This window comes from Ooceraea biroi, chromosome 8 (assembly GCF_003672135.1).
Source record: "Ooceraea biroi isolate clonal line C1 chromosome 8, Obir_v5.4, whole genome shotgun sequence".
NCBI classification, from domain to species: domain Eukaryota; kingdom Metazoa; phylum Arthropoda; class Insecta; order Hymenoptera; family Formicidae; genus Ooceraea; species Ooceraea biroi.
The window spans coordinates 11,217,554-11,233,152 of NC_039513.1; the positions used below are offsets into that span (position 1 = coordinate 11,217,554).

Genomic DNA, 15,599 nt, shown 5'->3' on the forward strand with positions numbered 1-15,599 from the left:
TTTTCTTTATTCAAAATATTCCTTCCGAGTCAAAACAACGCAGGAAGTGATTAAAAAGTTTTTCAGTGTTGCCATTGTACTCCATTTTCCAATTTCAAAACCGTAGTCGAAACTCTTTTAAATGTTCTCAAAATTGATGTCGTAACGTTAAGTAACGTTACGTAACGTTAAGTTTTTCTTTTGAATTTTGGGAATAGCCAAGTCATATGGAGCTAATGTGAGGAGTGTTGAAGCATTGTGATGTCTTTTCTGACAAGAAATCGCGTACAATCTTCTATTTATACACCGGTATATTATCGTATAGAAGCGACTAAAACTCTTGCCCTCGGTATTCAGACCGAACTCGAAGAATCCTGTACCAAAAGCGATTTAGAACATCCAAATAGTAATGAGTTCATTCACCGTTTGATCCGTTGATATAAATTTCTTGTGAATGATTACTTACAATTAGAGCCTTGACAGATCATGTATTAGAATTCGGACTGTGATAATCGCAAGACGCAGATTGGTCGAGTCGTAACGAGCGAAAAGTATAAAAGGCCTTACGTGATCGGTTCACCGACGCCAAACTCCAGCATTTGCATGTTTTGATAGGCGTAATGCACCATACTGGCATACCTGGCCCATGCCAGCCACGGTGGGACGGACGTTGCTAGATAGCCACCTAAAAGCTGCGTCGCTAGTGTGTAGAGCGCGGAAGCGGTTATGCTCACCTGCAAATCCAGGCAACAAGCACCCACGAAAAATCCAACGCTCTGCAAAAAAAAGAAAATAAAATAAAGTAAAATTGAGTTGTCGAGTGCACAATGAAATCTACTTACAGGTATCAAATACTTGAGTAATTTAGATTCTTTATCTCTTTATTGACCAGATCGATAGCATTTAAAAACGATCGATGTTGATCATTTATTTTTATGATTATTTGCATAACTATATTTTATAAGTAATATAAATATTATATAAATTGCTTTGCTAATAAATCCTGACATACGATTATGAAAAGGTTTAGAAAATGTAAATTGAATGGTAAATTGAACGGAAATGCAATTGACGTACCTGGGCGACCACGGTATTGAGCAACAGGAACAGAAGTAGCGTTACAAATACTGCCGGATTGTGGAAGCCCAACATCGGGTAACTAATCATATGGTAGACTGCAGGCAGTGTTATCGTCAGCGGCAGTTCGCCGGCCATTTTCGCTAGGTAGTAGGCTGAGAGCCGATAGGATCCTGACAGGCGCTCCTTATTGATCACTTCGCGTTCCGGGGGAACTAAAAGATATCATCATCGTCATCATCATTGGCATCGTTGCATGTTCTATTATCCATTCGTTCATCATCGTTTATCATTGCAAAGCGATGGAGAAAATGCTAATATTGATCTTATATCTTACCGCACGGAATGCTACGTTTCTCTTACTTTCAAATTTCAAACTTCCACGGGATAAGACTCTCTGTTTTCCACGGAATGAAAGATCAACAATAAGTAGACCGGATCACTCAATCCGTACTAACGTAAACCCATCGCTAAGTATTCGTAAATTACGTCCCACGCGACTCGTGCTAATGAATAATAAATGCGCGTACATTCCATTTTTGGTACCTCTTTTTTCCTTATTCTTTTCCACTCTCGATTTTACTTTATTCAAAATCCGCAAACCCGCAAATTAATTCAATTGTTTTAGCTTTATTCGATCTTAAGAATTATTTCAAATTTAAATCTCTTCTTTTTTTCAATTTTGTGATGTTAACGTTTATAAAATAACACTATCAAGGTAATCAATCTAATTTTGTCACGGTACATATTCCAGATTTTTGTGATAGGATTTCAAGATAAACTGTGTGTAAATTCTACTTACAGCTAGAGAGTGCTCCAAAATGTGCAAAGAGCATCCAATACGTGGTGCTGAAGAACATCCATCCTTGAATGTCATGAAGGGCTGCTTCAGTCCTAGGAAGCCCTAACCATAAAAGCCCAGCCAGCAGTCCTAGCGCCACTGTTTGTAACCAATTTAAACGTGACAGCATCCGCGGACGTGCCTCTTGAAAATTTCTCTCCGATAATACCTATAATAATAACAATAATAATAATACAAAATCATCTATGGCCCGGTTTTTCGTTATCTTGTTAAGTTGTTGTTTAGACTTAACCTTGTGTTAAAATAAAGTTTTTTTCTCGTATAAAATTAAAGAGAGAAGAAGGGAGTTAAGAGATAAAAAAGTGCAAGATAAACAAAGAGGGGTAAAGTATGAAGGAGGAGCAGAGAGAGGGAATAGAGAGGAAAAAAGAAGAAGAAAGCGAATGAAATGCGGAATGGTTTAACTCCATGCTTAATAGTGCAGCAACCTGAAGAACACGATTATACCTCATAATTGTTGAAAACATTCCCAAGGTATACTCACTTTAAATTGTGACCAGAAACTGGTGGGCCATTGCCAGGAATAGTCATCATCAGTAGAACTCGCACTACTGCTGGCATGGCTCTGTGTGTCTAGCCACAACGTACGACCTTCGTCCTCCTTCACTGTAAAGCACAGAAGAAATATTTAGAATATCTTTGCGAGAATAACTGAAAAAAATTTTGTTAACGCGCTCCATCCCGCTTAACAGCGCCATATATATATGTATATAAATATATAATACCGTTGTGACTGATGTGATGCTCGTGATAGTGGATGAGATGATCGCAGAGCGGATGTTGGCTGGGATTGTACTCCGGGCGGAGTTCTAGTGGACAGTCAGGTCCTTGTCTTGCAGCTCTCGCAGCGACAATGATACGTTCGCGAACCTCCTCTGGTCCTTTGATTTGCTCCACTGAAACAAATAGGGGTGACAGGGTAATGCTGAAACGCTTCTTCACAGAGACACTGATTATTTCGAAGTCATTAGATGTACAAATTAATTTGATTTTTTTTTAAAGAAATGACTGAAAAAAATATTTCTTAAAGATAATATTATAAATATAATAAATGGAATAAATTTTATAATCTCGAAAAAACATACGAAAAAAATTAAAATGCAAAACTTATTTGTTAAACATGTTCATGGTATGATTGTAAATTCTATTGAGATCAAATTTGACTAGCTTGATATACTTACGAATAAAATCTGCGGGGTTGTAATGCGGTAACAGTGTGAGTCCAATTGTTGAAAAGAATCTACCGATATTCGCCGTTGAGCCATAATATGCCACCTGACCGCGACTCAATAACAAAAGCTTACTAAAACTGTGGAACATCCTGGAACTAGGTTGGTGCACCGTTACCACGATGCTCTTACCCTCCTGTTCGGCATATTTCTTTAACCGCGTAATCAGTGCCTGTGCCGAATGTGAGTCGAGTCCGCTCGTGGGTTCCTGGTAATGAAATGAAATATATCATGAATTAATGATCTCTCTCTCTCTCTCTCTCTCTCTCTCTCTCTCTCTCTCTCTCTCTTATGCATCCAACAAAATTATAATAAACGAAATATTTATTATAATATAATTATTTTCAAATAGTGGAGTTTCATTTGTTTTAATTTATATCGGGTATAGTGTTTACAATAATAACTGTACGTTCGTTCAATAAAATTATGTCCAATTTCGTGATTAATTATAATGAAAACAATTGTTGGAAAGCATTAATTTTAAAGAAAATATAATTTTTGGTTAAATTAACTTTATTTTACACAAATAAACAGTTTTAGCCAGGTTGCATACAAAAAATGAAAAAAAAGTATACGAGACACGGTAATTTTTACATCGTTTTTTCTCGGAAACAACTCAATGTGCAGTCCTATTTCTTTGCTTAAGTACCCTTCTGCTAGAGTACTGTACACCATAAAAACCATTTTAAAATTCATGACACGAAAACCACCCTTGTAAGATAGGAAATGGAAGAAATTACCGCGGCATGTAATTGTAAAATATGCAATTTAATAAATATTTATGCACATACGGAATAATTGTCTTAGAATTTCACTAAAAATTGCTATGAACATTTGTTACAACCCAATATATATTACATTATATAACTCTGTACTTTAATACTATGTAGATTCTTAGGAATATATAGATTTTCTCAGAAATTGTCAACTTATGGAGTTTTCAATCACTCTACATACATATTTTAATCGAAACTCTTTTCTCTATCATCTCATGAGACTTTGATTGATCAATTATTATTAAAATAACGAAAATAAATAATAAATTGTTTTACGAATAAATTTAAGCAAGTTTTGGTCTAACAAAAATTATAAACATTTTATATGATGAATATTTACTCGGATTTATTATACCTAAAATAATCATATATACATATATCATAGTCAGGAATTTATATAAATGCACACGCAAATACAATGCATAAAGACAAAATATAAGAAGAACTTACATCAAGTAGCATTAATGATGGATTTGTAAGTAATTCACAGGCTATACTTGTTCTCTTCTTTTCACCACCAGATAGTCCCCTCCTTGTGTAATCTCCAATAACTATATAATAGAAAAACAATATCAATATGTGTATTTTTTATATATACACGGTCTTTCTAGTGCGACTACATTTGTAAACTTTCTCCCTGCTACGCCATCTCTTGATGAGTAGTGCGTTATAAAGTTTGACACTTCAGCCAGGATTGTGCATCTACGCGTAAACTATAATAATCTAGGTCTACGTGTAGACAATGTAAACTATGTATGAAATTTCACCTATATAAACAATGAGACTATGATTGTAATATGATATTTTCGAACTACGCTCAACGTTTTTATTACTATTTTAAACTTTATGGACTGGAGATTTGAATTAGCTGTAACTCGTTGCCACGAAGATACCACGAAGAGTAAATACTGAATTTATTAAACGGAACTTCATTCTTTCTTTATGCACCTCCGCCGAAAAAAAATATAACTAAACTCCAGGGGTCCTCCCCCTCCGAGGTGAACCGCGATTTGCGTGAACGTTCGTACTTTTCGCATGGCGCATGCTCGTGTCGTTACATTTCATCATTGTTTATTAAAAAGTTATTAACAAAAGAAGTTTTATGATTTTGCATGAATTTTCAGCATTTCATTGGTATGATAGGTTTTTTTTAATAAACAATGAGCGACGGTTAAAACCTTTTGCGCGATACTCAAGGGACCTTTATCTAGTGCATATATGTCAATGTCAAGTCCTTACTTCGCGTAGATTGCTGAAAATTCATGCAAAATCATAAAACTTCTTTTGTTAATAATTTTTTAATAAACGGCTGAAACCATCTGAAAATCACTCAGGAGGATGACTTCTATAATATATGTCAAGGTCAAGGTCATTGGTGAAGGATAAGTAAAAGTGAAAATTTACCGAAAAAAGTGAAAAAAAGAATTAATAATAATTTAAAATGAATTACAGTCTAAAAGATAATCATGAAATCTTATAATGTATCTGCGCGCGCGATTGAAGCATTTTTAACAGTCTATCGAGCAAATAAAGTTGTGATTTTGACAATTAATTCTTTAGTTCCAAATGATTTTATATGAAATTTTCATTTTATTTAAAGACCTAAACAAATTGTTTTCAAATATAAAACAGAATAGTGATAAATAATAAATATAGTAATAATAATAAAATAGCATATAAATGTACAATAAATAGAATTAAACTTTATATAAAATATAAAGTAATAAAGCGTGTAAAAATAAATTTGTACAAAACTTATCTTTTCCGTTAAAAGGGGAAAAAAAGATGCCAAGTTCACGCGCTACTTGGTCGAATCGCAAAAGTGGTCGAGGAAAAATGTTGTTAGTTGTTATTGATATCTGATAATCGATGAGACGCGGAACAAGTTGCTTCGTGTATAAGATCCATGGAGCAGTCTCGCAGCACGAGCATCGCTGCACGCGTGAACTTGGCGTGAAACACTACCTTGATGTGTCTCTTGATACACCCATTACTTTTTTTAATATGCATAAATTCGCGTAAAATTAAAAGTTGAATTGTGAGTGGAATATAATTGAGGTCACACGAGATGCAAAGCAATAGGATTTTACTATTAGATTACGATGTTTAGAAAATTACACAAACGTCTGAGAACGATAATTATTTGCATGTACAACCATGTATGGTAGGACAGACTTTACGACTGAATCGAAGGTTAAAAACGTTAAAAATAATAATATTACAATTGGTGTCGAATTGGTATCGATCTAGCGACTTTGCGGCTAGTCGTTGTCTTTACTCACTGGTATCTTGGCAGGCCGCGAGATCAAGAACCTCGATGATATGGTCCACGCATTGCATCTTCTGGGAGTGTGAGAGCGTGTCCGGAAGCCGCAATCTTGCCTGGTACTGCAAAATGTAAATCATCAACTTGAGCCACAAAGCTGTAAAAAAGTGAGTCTAACTTAATCCTCAAAGGATTGAGATATTATTATTGCATATTACTTGTTCGCAATAACTGTTTGCTACAAAATCGAATTTTCACTATCGCAATATCCATTATTGTTGAACTTACTTCGAGTGTCTGTCGTAAAGTAAGATCAGGGAAGAAGACATCTTGCTGTTGGACATAACAGATTCTTCTGCGCCATCGTTTGGTGAGCCTTTCGCGATTCAGCCAAATTTCACCGCCGTCTAAGCCAACACGCCCAGATAAACAGTTCAGCAGTGTTGTTTTACCGCAACCTGCGTAACAAATATTTAATGCCAGAGCATTTAATGCCTTAGTGCGTGACGTACAAACTTATTTCTAAAATATTATTCAAACTTAGTACAACGGAGAAGCTTGAATTAACATGTCACATTTACAGCGACGATTGTTTATCGCGCATACAAGTTTTCGTTTGTGATATGGATGTTCTAAACACTGGAAGATATTATCGATAATCCAAAGTCAGGCCGAAGACCACAATCACCGACGAACTCATCGAAAAAATGAATAAAATTATTACTATCGATTCAAATGTGACATATATTATACAATAGAATAAAAGATTTGACATGTTCAAAGCTACTATTTTGCGATATTTGGACGTAAAATTTTAATACAGAAAAAGAACCGTGAAACTGGTACTTTGTTGATAATACATTGTCTCACAAAATTTTATGCGACTTTTTGACTAGAAAAAGACAAGTATGCATTATCCATTGCATTCGCCGTACTCATTACTATGCGACTTTCCTATTCCTAAATATAAAACTGGAGATAAAAGAAACGTTGTATGCTAATGTTAACTTCATACAAACTGTCGTAATTGATTTCATTGTTTTATTAATATTATGATTATTATTTATTTAAACAATAATCCTGAAGAAATTAGGATCCTTGACCATTTGTAATAAAAGTTAACCGCGACTTGTTAGTCTTAAGAACTAAGACTAAGCATACGAATTTGATGTGATCAGTTTAATACCTGAAGGACCCATGACGGCCAATAATTCACCCGGTTTGACGACTCCTGAAACATCTCGTAAGAGTGCTCGCTTATCCTTGACCACTTGTAATCCTCGGAAGATTAACTGTACCGGACGAGAATCCAGCGGGCACACTAACTGCAGTGCTGAGCTTTCCACTCTGTAAATATCAAAAGGGTTCGCTTTAAAGAAAGATGTTCCTCAATCGTTTTGCTTTGCATGTTTCTGTCAAAGATAAATGTTCTAACTTATACACGTGAAACATAAGACCTCTATCTATCATCAAAAAATATTTTTATATGGTAAATCTACCGATTAGCGAACCCACCTCCTATCACCTTGTCCTTGACATATATTATAGAGGTCACCCTCCTGAGTAACATTGTGCAAGTTTTAACCGTCGGTCGTTGTTTACTAAAAAGTTATTAACAAAAGAAGTTTAATGATTTTGCACGAATTTTCAGCTGTCTACGCGAACCAAGAACATAATATTGACATATATTACAAAGGTCACCTTCCCGAATAACCCGCACTAGGTTTTAGTCGTCGATCGTTGTTTATGAATAAGTTATTAACAAAAGAAATTTTGCAAATATAGTAGTTATTTTGAATATTGAAAGATATAAAAGACGAATATGTATATAAACGAAGGAAGGAAAGTCATTTAAAGCAGTGAATCGTTAATATATAGAATAGTTTCTTTTAATATAAGTACAAAGTATTCTTCACTTTAACCAAAAGCATAAACAGTTAAATACAAAGTATTCTCTGCTTTAACCTAACCTAAACTAACCTAACCTAACCTGGTTAGGTTATATTTTCCGAAACTGGAGCCTCGGACAGCTCGTTTTCAGCCCACTTCGCGGGAGGGCGGGGGCAGGGGCTTCACCCTCCCCCGCCGGAATCCGTGCCGTGTACCAGGTGATCAAAATCTGTACGGTAAAATCTGTTACACTGGTTCTGGAGGGGAGCGGGGGCTTCGCCCCTGCCCCCCGCCCTCTCCCGAAGCGGGCTGAAACCGAGCGTATGTGTCCGGGGCTCCAGTTTCGGAAAATATAACCTTTTGCTTGTTGTGGACGGCTGAAAATTCGTGCAAAATTATTAAACTTTTTTTGTTAATAACTTTTTAGTAAACAACGACCGACGGCTAAAACCTTTTGAAGGTCACTCAGGAGGGTGACCTCTATAATATATGTCAAGGACAAGGTGATAGGAGGTGGGTTCGCTAATCGGTAGATTTACCCGTGTGATTTCATATGCTTGCGCAGGAGCGCACGCGAGGATTGCAGGATGACATCTTTTTCGATATGCATCATAAATAACACAATCACGTAAATGCTTCGAATAGTGTCGATCGAATGAGATATATCGAACGAGGAAGAAAAGAAAGAGGAAGAAGAGCTGGAGAAAAAGGAAAGGAGAAAGGGAGGAAGAAAATGAGAGCGAGAGAGCAAGAGAGGGAGAAGGAGGAGAGAGATCCCAGTGGTAACGACCTCCCATTAGGTTGTGGCCTTGACATCCTTACGAGGAATCTTTCAATACAACACATGAGCAAACTCGTTGCCTAGAGAGACTATGTGTGTTTGTATCATCGGCTCATAATCAGCGGACTCATTCGCAAAGTTCAATGAACTCGCACGCGTACTGACACATATGTAACAGAACACACGTGTGACCTAAGATTTCCTATTATTTTATGCTCGAAACGAAACTTTAAAAATACCCTGTGTCACCGTAATCGTACACTGAAAAAAAAATTTGTTCAACGAAAAAAAAATTATTTGACTTAACAAAATGCTGCGGTCGGATACGTTCAAATAAATGTCAATGTAATAAGAACTAAATATTTTGTTTAATGGTTACGATATTTTTAAATTTGGTCCAACCAAATTTAGTTATTGCAGACAAAATATTTATTTGATTCTACAGTATATTTAATTGAAGAGAAATTGTTGTTTTGATGTTTTGATGACTCATAAAATAGCATTAATTGAGATAACAAAAAGATGTGTGTGTCAAACAAAAAATAATGAAAGAACAACAAAATCTATGTTTAAAATAAGGATGTAGTTTTTTCGTTCGACTTCATTATAGTTGAAACCTATATAAATCAATATTACCGCGAACGTTATATTTTTTCATTTAACCAAGGATATAGTCATAGTGACAAAACGTAGAGTAGGACGAACTTTATGTTTATTTAACACAACACAATATCCTTTTAATGAAGTAAAATATTTTGTTTATTTTGTAATAAATTAAATTGAATGAGCTATCGTTCTTGCTAGTCCAAACCATTCACGAGTTATTTTAAGTGTGAAGACGTCTTAGTTCGACAAAATATTTGTTTCTTCAGAAAAGTCATTTGTTCATGTAACATAAAAAGTATTGTCGAAAGCTAACGAATTTATTCGATTAACCATTTAGGCATTTCATGATATCAAAGTTTACTTCCTATGATCAAATGAAAGGTAACAAGAAAAAATATTTAGTTAATTGGAATTAACATTTTTTTGGAATAACTAGCTATTAAAATACGGTAACCAAATATTTGATTCGAATGACTTTATACTTTATATAATCTTTAATTTATTACGACCAAGTTGGTTACACACACGTATAGTGAAGCACAACGTTTCGACCACGACTTTATATTATTATTGACTTTATATTATTTTCGCGTGCACGGTTTTCCGGATAGTTATTTGTAAGGTGATAACGCAATGTTTCTTGCGAGAACGTCACGCCTGGCCTGGCCATCTATCGGTCGATGCTGACTGGGCAGTTAACTATGTTCTGTGTAAATTAGATCTCAAGCCTTTAACTATATATATTCTCAAAGAACTGAATATTACAATGTTAAACCAAACAAATTTGGTTTTATTTTAAAGATGAGTTAGAATTAAATAAACACTATGTATGGTCAGAATTACTTAGTACTTTTGGAAAGTTGAGTAGTTCACTTTAACTAAATAAATGTTGATTTAACGTTGTTAATACGTTTAACATTACCAGTCCCAAATTTTGTTAACCCAAAATATTAACAACCTTATTTTCCAACAAACAATTAAGTTGTATTGTCTGAAATATATTACCTTTCAAAATGTACATTCAGTTAAAGTAAGTAAATATTTAAGCTTATCATAAACTTCAAGTAATAATTGATTGGGTTAGTCTTACTTAAGAATTTGTCTATACAATGCAGAATGTATACTTACTTAACAAAACATTTGGTTGTCTTGAATATATGTAATTTATGAAAACGTTATTATCTCATATAATAAAGACACAGTCCATTCAAACAAATTCTCCCATTTAAAACAATGAAATATTTGTATGTCTGATATAAACGCATTTAGTTAACTTCGTGAGACTGTCGAAATAAATATAACGATGCTGGTAACTGATTTTTCTTAAAGGTAACCAAATGATGATAGTCCCGTCAACTAAATGAAATGGTTGAACCATTTTTTTCAACTAACATTGAACAGTTTGTTAAGTAGACTACAGTTAAGTTCGATTGATTAGAAAGTTGTTGCATTAACTAAATCTTCAAACAACTAAATGTGTTTAGATCGTTGAACAAAATTTTTTTTCAGTGTAGTCGTTAACGTACGAATATTGTAAATAATTAAAACAAAGCGGTAATCGTCGTATTGATATATTGAGAAGATATCGAAGATACATTCCGTGCAATATTTAAGAAATTACGTGGATATTCGTCAATAAAAAGTAAATTAAATTCGATAACAAATATAATTGTCAGGAATTACGTTCATTTATTGTAACTGAACAAGTATATAGGATTCTAGAGTTTAAAGCGAGTTTTCTTTTACGTTCTATTTATTTAATATCGATATACGGAAAGAGTATGTCGAGCTTGAAAAAATATATCAGATAATATTTAGAAAATTACGTTCCTCATCATCAATGAGGAATCAAGTAAATTAATTGAATAACAACTACATTTATCAAGAATTGTATTTATTGTAGTTTATTGTATTTACTGTCGCAAAACAAACAGTATGTGCTACTAAACCTAAATATCTAAATCTAATTGTAAGTAAAATTGATATAACGAATATGTTGAGAATTTTATAATGAGTGTGTTGAGTAACTTCTTTTTCGTGTTTTGTTCACCCTTACTCTTTTCTCTATTTCTCACTAGAATAACACAAGTATGAAGAAGGGTGAATGAACTGTCAAAAGAACTGCGCACGAACAAACTAAACTAATTTACTTTCGTGAGAAGAAATCATTTTGGACTATTTAAATATATTATGGCTCTATAAGAATCTCATCACATGTTCTTAGTAAGTAGCAAAGCGTAAATTATATCAACGATTATACAACGTATGCAGACGATATATTGAAATGTGTTTGCACCAATGAGAAACATCAAAAACGTAGGTAATTTATTTGATGTTATAATAATTACCAATTTTTAATTGTTGCTAGCGTTATATTGATTTAGAAAGAGCGTATTTTGAATAAAAAGAATAAAAATAAAAAATAATTAATGTCTTATATTTTTTTGGTATCAATCGTATCTGGAATCTAGAGAAAGTATGTGTACATGGGGTGATCTTGCCAGTCATGCATCGCATCGTGTGCATATGGCACCAGACACTACTATATTTCTTAATCGTTGTCATAGCTGAAAATCCAGTGAATAACATATTTTAATTATTCTATTAAGATAGATAAAATAAAAAATCTAGATTAACGTATTATAAACCTGTAGTACCCTAATCCCTGTATTCTAATACAATAGGAAGAAAATTAAAAAGAATGAGCATAAATTACTATAAATTGCATGTTCTTTTTAAGCTAATTGTAAGTCCAATTGTTTTAACAGAAAAAGAGAATTTCGTTAATTAAAACCAGCATCAACAATCAATATCAATCGACTGATTTTCCGATCGTAATTTGAGGTTCACCACTTTATGTCCTTTATATTTCGCGCTTTTGATACAAGAGTGATGAATGGAAACTCGTTGGCCTATTTTTCTGAACGACGCGACGGTAAGACGAGCAGTACCTTTTACTCCTCTCGTTCATACATCGAAAGCTCTCGTGTGAAAGTAAAATCATCCTTCTCTAGGTAAACTGGTGTATGCTTGCTTGCAAACAGAAATGGCGAAACGACATTACTAGGAAGAAAGAAAGGGTAAGGGAGATCGAGAAAGAAAGAAGTGCCTGCTTTGTCTGTTAGGAGGTACTAGTATACATACAAAGATGAAGAAGCGTAACGAGAAAGACAAAAAGAAGTCGGGAAGGCTAGGAAAAAAGAAGAGTTATTATATAAATAATGTAGTTCTACAACTAAATTTTCAATATTTCTTTTATTACAGCGGATATTCAACTAATCAGTTTTTGATTGGAGACGTTATTAATATGAGCATCAAATAGAAAAATATTTAAAGCTGAATATATTAGGTGCGTAAATTAATTCGCTTTTTTTTGTAAAAAATTAAATTTTGTTTTTATAAAACTGTTATAATCTTAATTATCAAAATAATTTCTATTATTTTTTACACTTTTTGCTATTTTTCAGATAACAATCTAATTTAGTTATAATAAAAAGTAGAAAGTTTTTACTCAAAAGATTGATAATTATTCAGTTCAGCGGAATCAACTTCCTAAAGACCTTAATCTTGTTCACCATTGTAATCACCATTTTGTTTCTAATGTTTAATAAAGTAGTAATTATTGAGGAACGTCAATGCAATCAGTGTCTTTAGCCGAGTATACGTCATTGAGCCGAGCGTCTGGTAGTGTGCGTGAATACTTCGCCGCTGCTCATGCTGTGTGACTCACAGACGTGTATACTTCTAAAGGACGGCGTTGATAGGATTGACCTTACTCAATAATTACTACTTTATTAAACATTATAGAAAAAACTCATTCAGGACTTTTTGACTCAGTTTTTCATAAGAAACATCACTGTGTAAATAGGGCGCGAATTAAATTATACCCTGTATATTGTTGAACTTATTTTAAACTTCAAAAACTTCAAAAAACCTAAACTTTAAAAAGTTTTAGCCGTCTCTCGTTATTTATTAAAAAGTTATTAAAAAAATAAGTTTATAACATAAGGTCCTAACTACTAGTGGAATTAGAAGGGTAATTATATATGTATATTCCTATTTTTATTATATCCATTAGAGTCAAAGAGATTTTTCGAATAGTAAATATGGCATCACATATTTATCGGTTACCGTTGTAACCATACATATCAGCTTCTACAATCATTTTTAATATTTTAATTATGTAATATCACGAATTTCTTCACTTGACATATGATTATATTAAAGTATTCATGAAAATCTTGATGTCTATTAATGTATTATAAAATACTACTCTCTTAAAAATAAATAAAAATACCACTTTACTTGATAAATATTTCCATTAATTTATTAATTTATTAATAAATAAGTCACGGCAAACGAGCAAGCTGGATGTTCAATGCTATTCATTTATTATTTATCCAATGATCAAATACAACAAACGTTTCGGTCACAACATTGGACCATCTTCAGTGTTTTAAAACATATCAAAATGCCGGAATCCTGTTACAAATCAAAGGCAACAAATGTATAAATAGATTATCGTCGAATTGAAAATTATATATTATGCCACTAATGTGGCATTGTCATGACATTCGGGGGTTTAAAAAGTGCAGTACAACCCATGCAGATATATTCTACCATTCCGTCTGTGCAAATATTGGCGGGATGTGGAGAATTTCAGATATATTTTAAGAGATTCATCTGGCGAAAGTCGAAACGTTCCGAGAAACAATTTCGATTTTTACGATGCTTATTCTCGAACGCCAGTGCACTGTCCAAAAAACAAGGCAGAGTCTGCCTGCAATCCTTCCCCTCGTCGTCGTCGTCGTCATTCTTCTCCTTTTTCTCTTTTTCCTCTCCCCTTCCTACTCCTCTTCTATTTCTTCCTTCATCACCTTTTATTTCTACGAAAAAATTGCAAGTAATCCAGAATAACAATCGGTATTTCGCAGCTTCTTTTTTCTTTTTTTTTTATCAAAAACCTCGATGTTTCATCGGCACTGCCTCTCGATACCATCGATATCGCGAAGTTTCTTCCTCTTCTTCTATCTTTTTTTTTCTATTCCCACCACTGTGTTAGGTCTACAGTGCGTTGAATGTCAATGGCGATTATTTCGTCGTGTGTTTAACCGAATGGCTGCGTCAAGTAGCCTTGATAAGCGCTAAAATTCTCACTTTCGATCTCGTGGAGGTCGTGCTGCGCGTCCACCCGCGCAAATTTAGTCGAAATTCTAAGCATTAATTGATTATGGATCACGCGTACATATGTGTACGTGTGATATTAGAAAAACTCAGAGATGAGAGATTTCGTGCATCTCAGTTAGTAATTATTACATACATCGATATCTTATTATTGCTTGATTAAGATTCACGCAATGTTTTTGGTGTTTAGCCAACATTTGCTGTAACATGTTCATTTTTAACGTTCACATGATAAACGTAGTTTAGAATAATTATTAATAATAATAAATAAGTAGTAGTTCGTTAACTAAACTATGAATAAATTATTCACCCAGTGACTAAAAACCATACAAAAATAAAAACACAGTAATGAACACACTCTGTGTGTTCACTCGACAGCAACAGAAATACGAAAAAAGAAATTGTGCCCGATTAAATCAATTCACTTTCTTTAAATCTTATCCATTGTTTAACATTGATGTATGTTAAACTCGAATCGTGGAACGGATCTAAGAACTAATCATTATAACTCCAAGGAATTTCTTCAAATTCAAAAAAGGCTACATTGATTGAGATATAAATAGAATTAGAAGATATTAACCATCTAATATTTCAATATAGAAGATAATGTAAAGATTTTCTAAGGAAAAAAACTAAATAAAGAAAAAGCAAGTAACACATATGGGATGTATGGGTTATTTGCTTTTTCTTTGTCTAATTTTATTATTATATAATGCCCGGTATATAGGATTGGCTAAGAAAGGAGTGGAAATTAAATAGTACACATAAATAGAAAAAAAGTTCATATTACAAATATATAGAATTTAAACAACTAACTGAATGTGTCGAGGAGAATATATGTAAAATAACCAAAACGCTTTAAAGATTCAAGACACGGAATGAGTATACCCCAAGTTTAAACAACAAAAGTCGATGTTTTCTTCGGTCCAATGAATACGCGATTTATGTA

The 15,599-nt window shown here is 33.6% G+C and overlaps 1 protein-coding gene and 1 long non-coding RNA gene across 3 annotated transcripts in view; one reads left to right on the forward strand and one right to left on the reverse strand.

Moving 5' to 3' along the window:
* Window positions 1-15,599, reverse strand: part of LOC105278570 (ABC transporter G family member 9) — a 53,708-nt gene that overhangs the window by 1,566 nt on the left and 36,543 nt on the right. For both annotated transcript variants that reach the window (XM_026971576.1, XM_026971575.1), the window contains 10 exons: window positions 7,376-7,536; window positions 6,478-6,647; window positions 6,206-6,311; window positions 4,374-4,474; window positions 3,100-3,355; window positions 2,644-2,814; window positions 2,403-2,524; window positions 1,859-2,066; window positions 1,057-1,271; window positions 547-755 (listed from right to left, as the gene is read on the reverse strand). In XM_026971576.1, coding sequence (XP_026827377.1) covers window positions 547-755; window positions 1,057-1,271; window positions 1,859-2,066; window positions 2,403-2,524; window positions 2,644-2,814; window positions 3,100-3,355; window positions 4,374-4,474; window positions 6,206-6,311; window positions 6,478-6,647; window positions 7,376-7,536 — 1,719 coding nt within the window. The remainder of the gene's footprint in view (window positions 1-546; window positions 756-1,056; window positions 1,272-1,858; window positions 2,067-2,402; window positions 2,525-2,643; window positions 2,815-3,099; window positions 3,356-4,373; window positions 4,475-6,205; window positions 6,312-6,477; window positions 6,648-7,375; window positions 7,537-15,599) is intronic.
* Window positions 5,659-7,441, forward strand: LOC113562344. The gene is made up of 3 exons (XR_003406864.1): window positions 5,659-6,116; window positions 6,220-6,356; window positions 7,368-7,441. It is a non-coding gene; the product is annotated as an uncharacterized LOC113562344 (long non-coding RNA).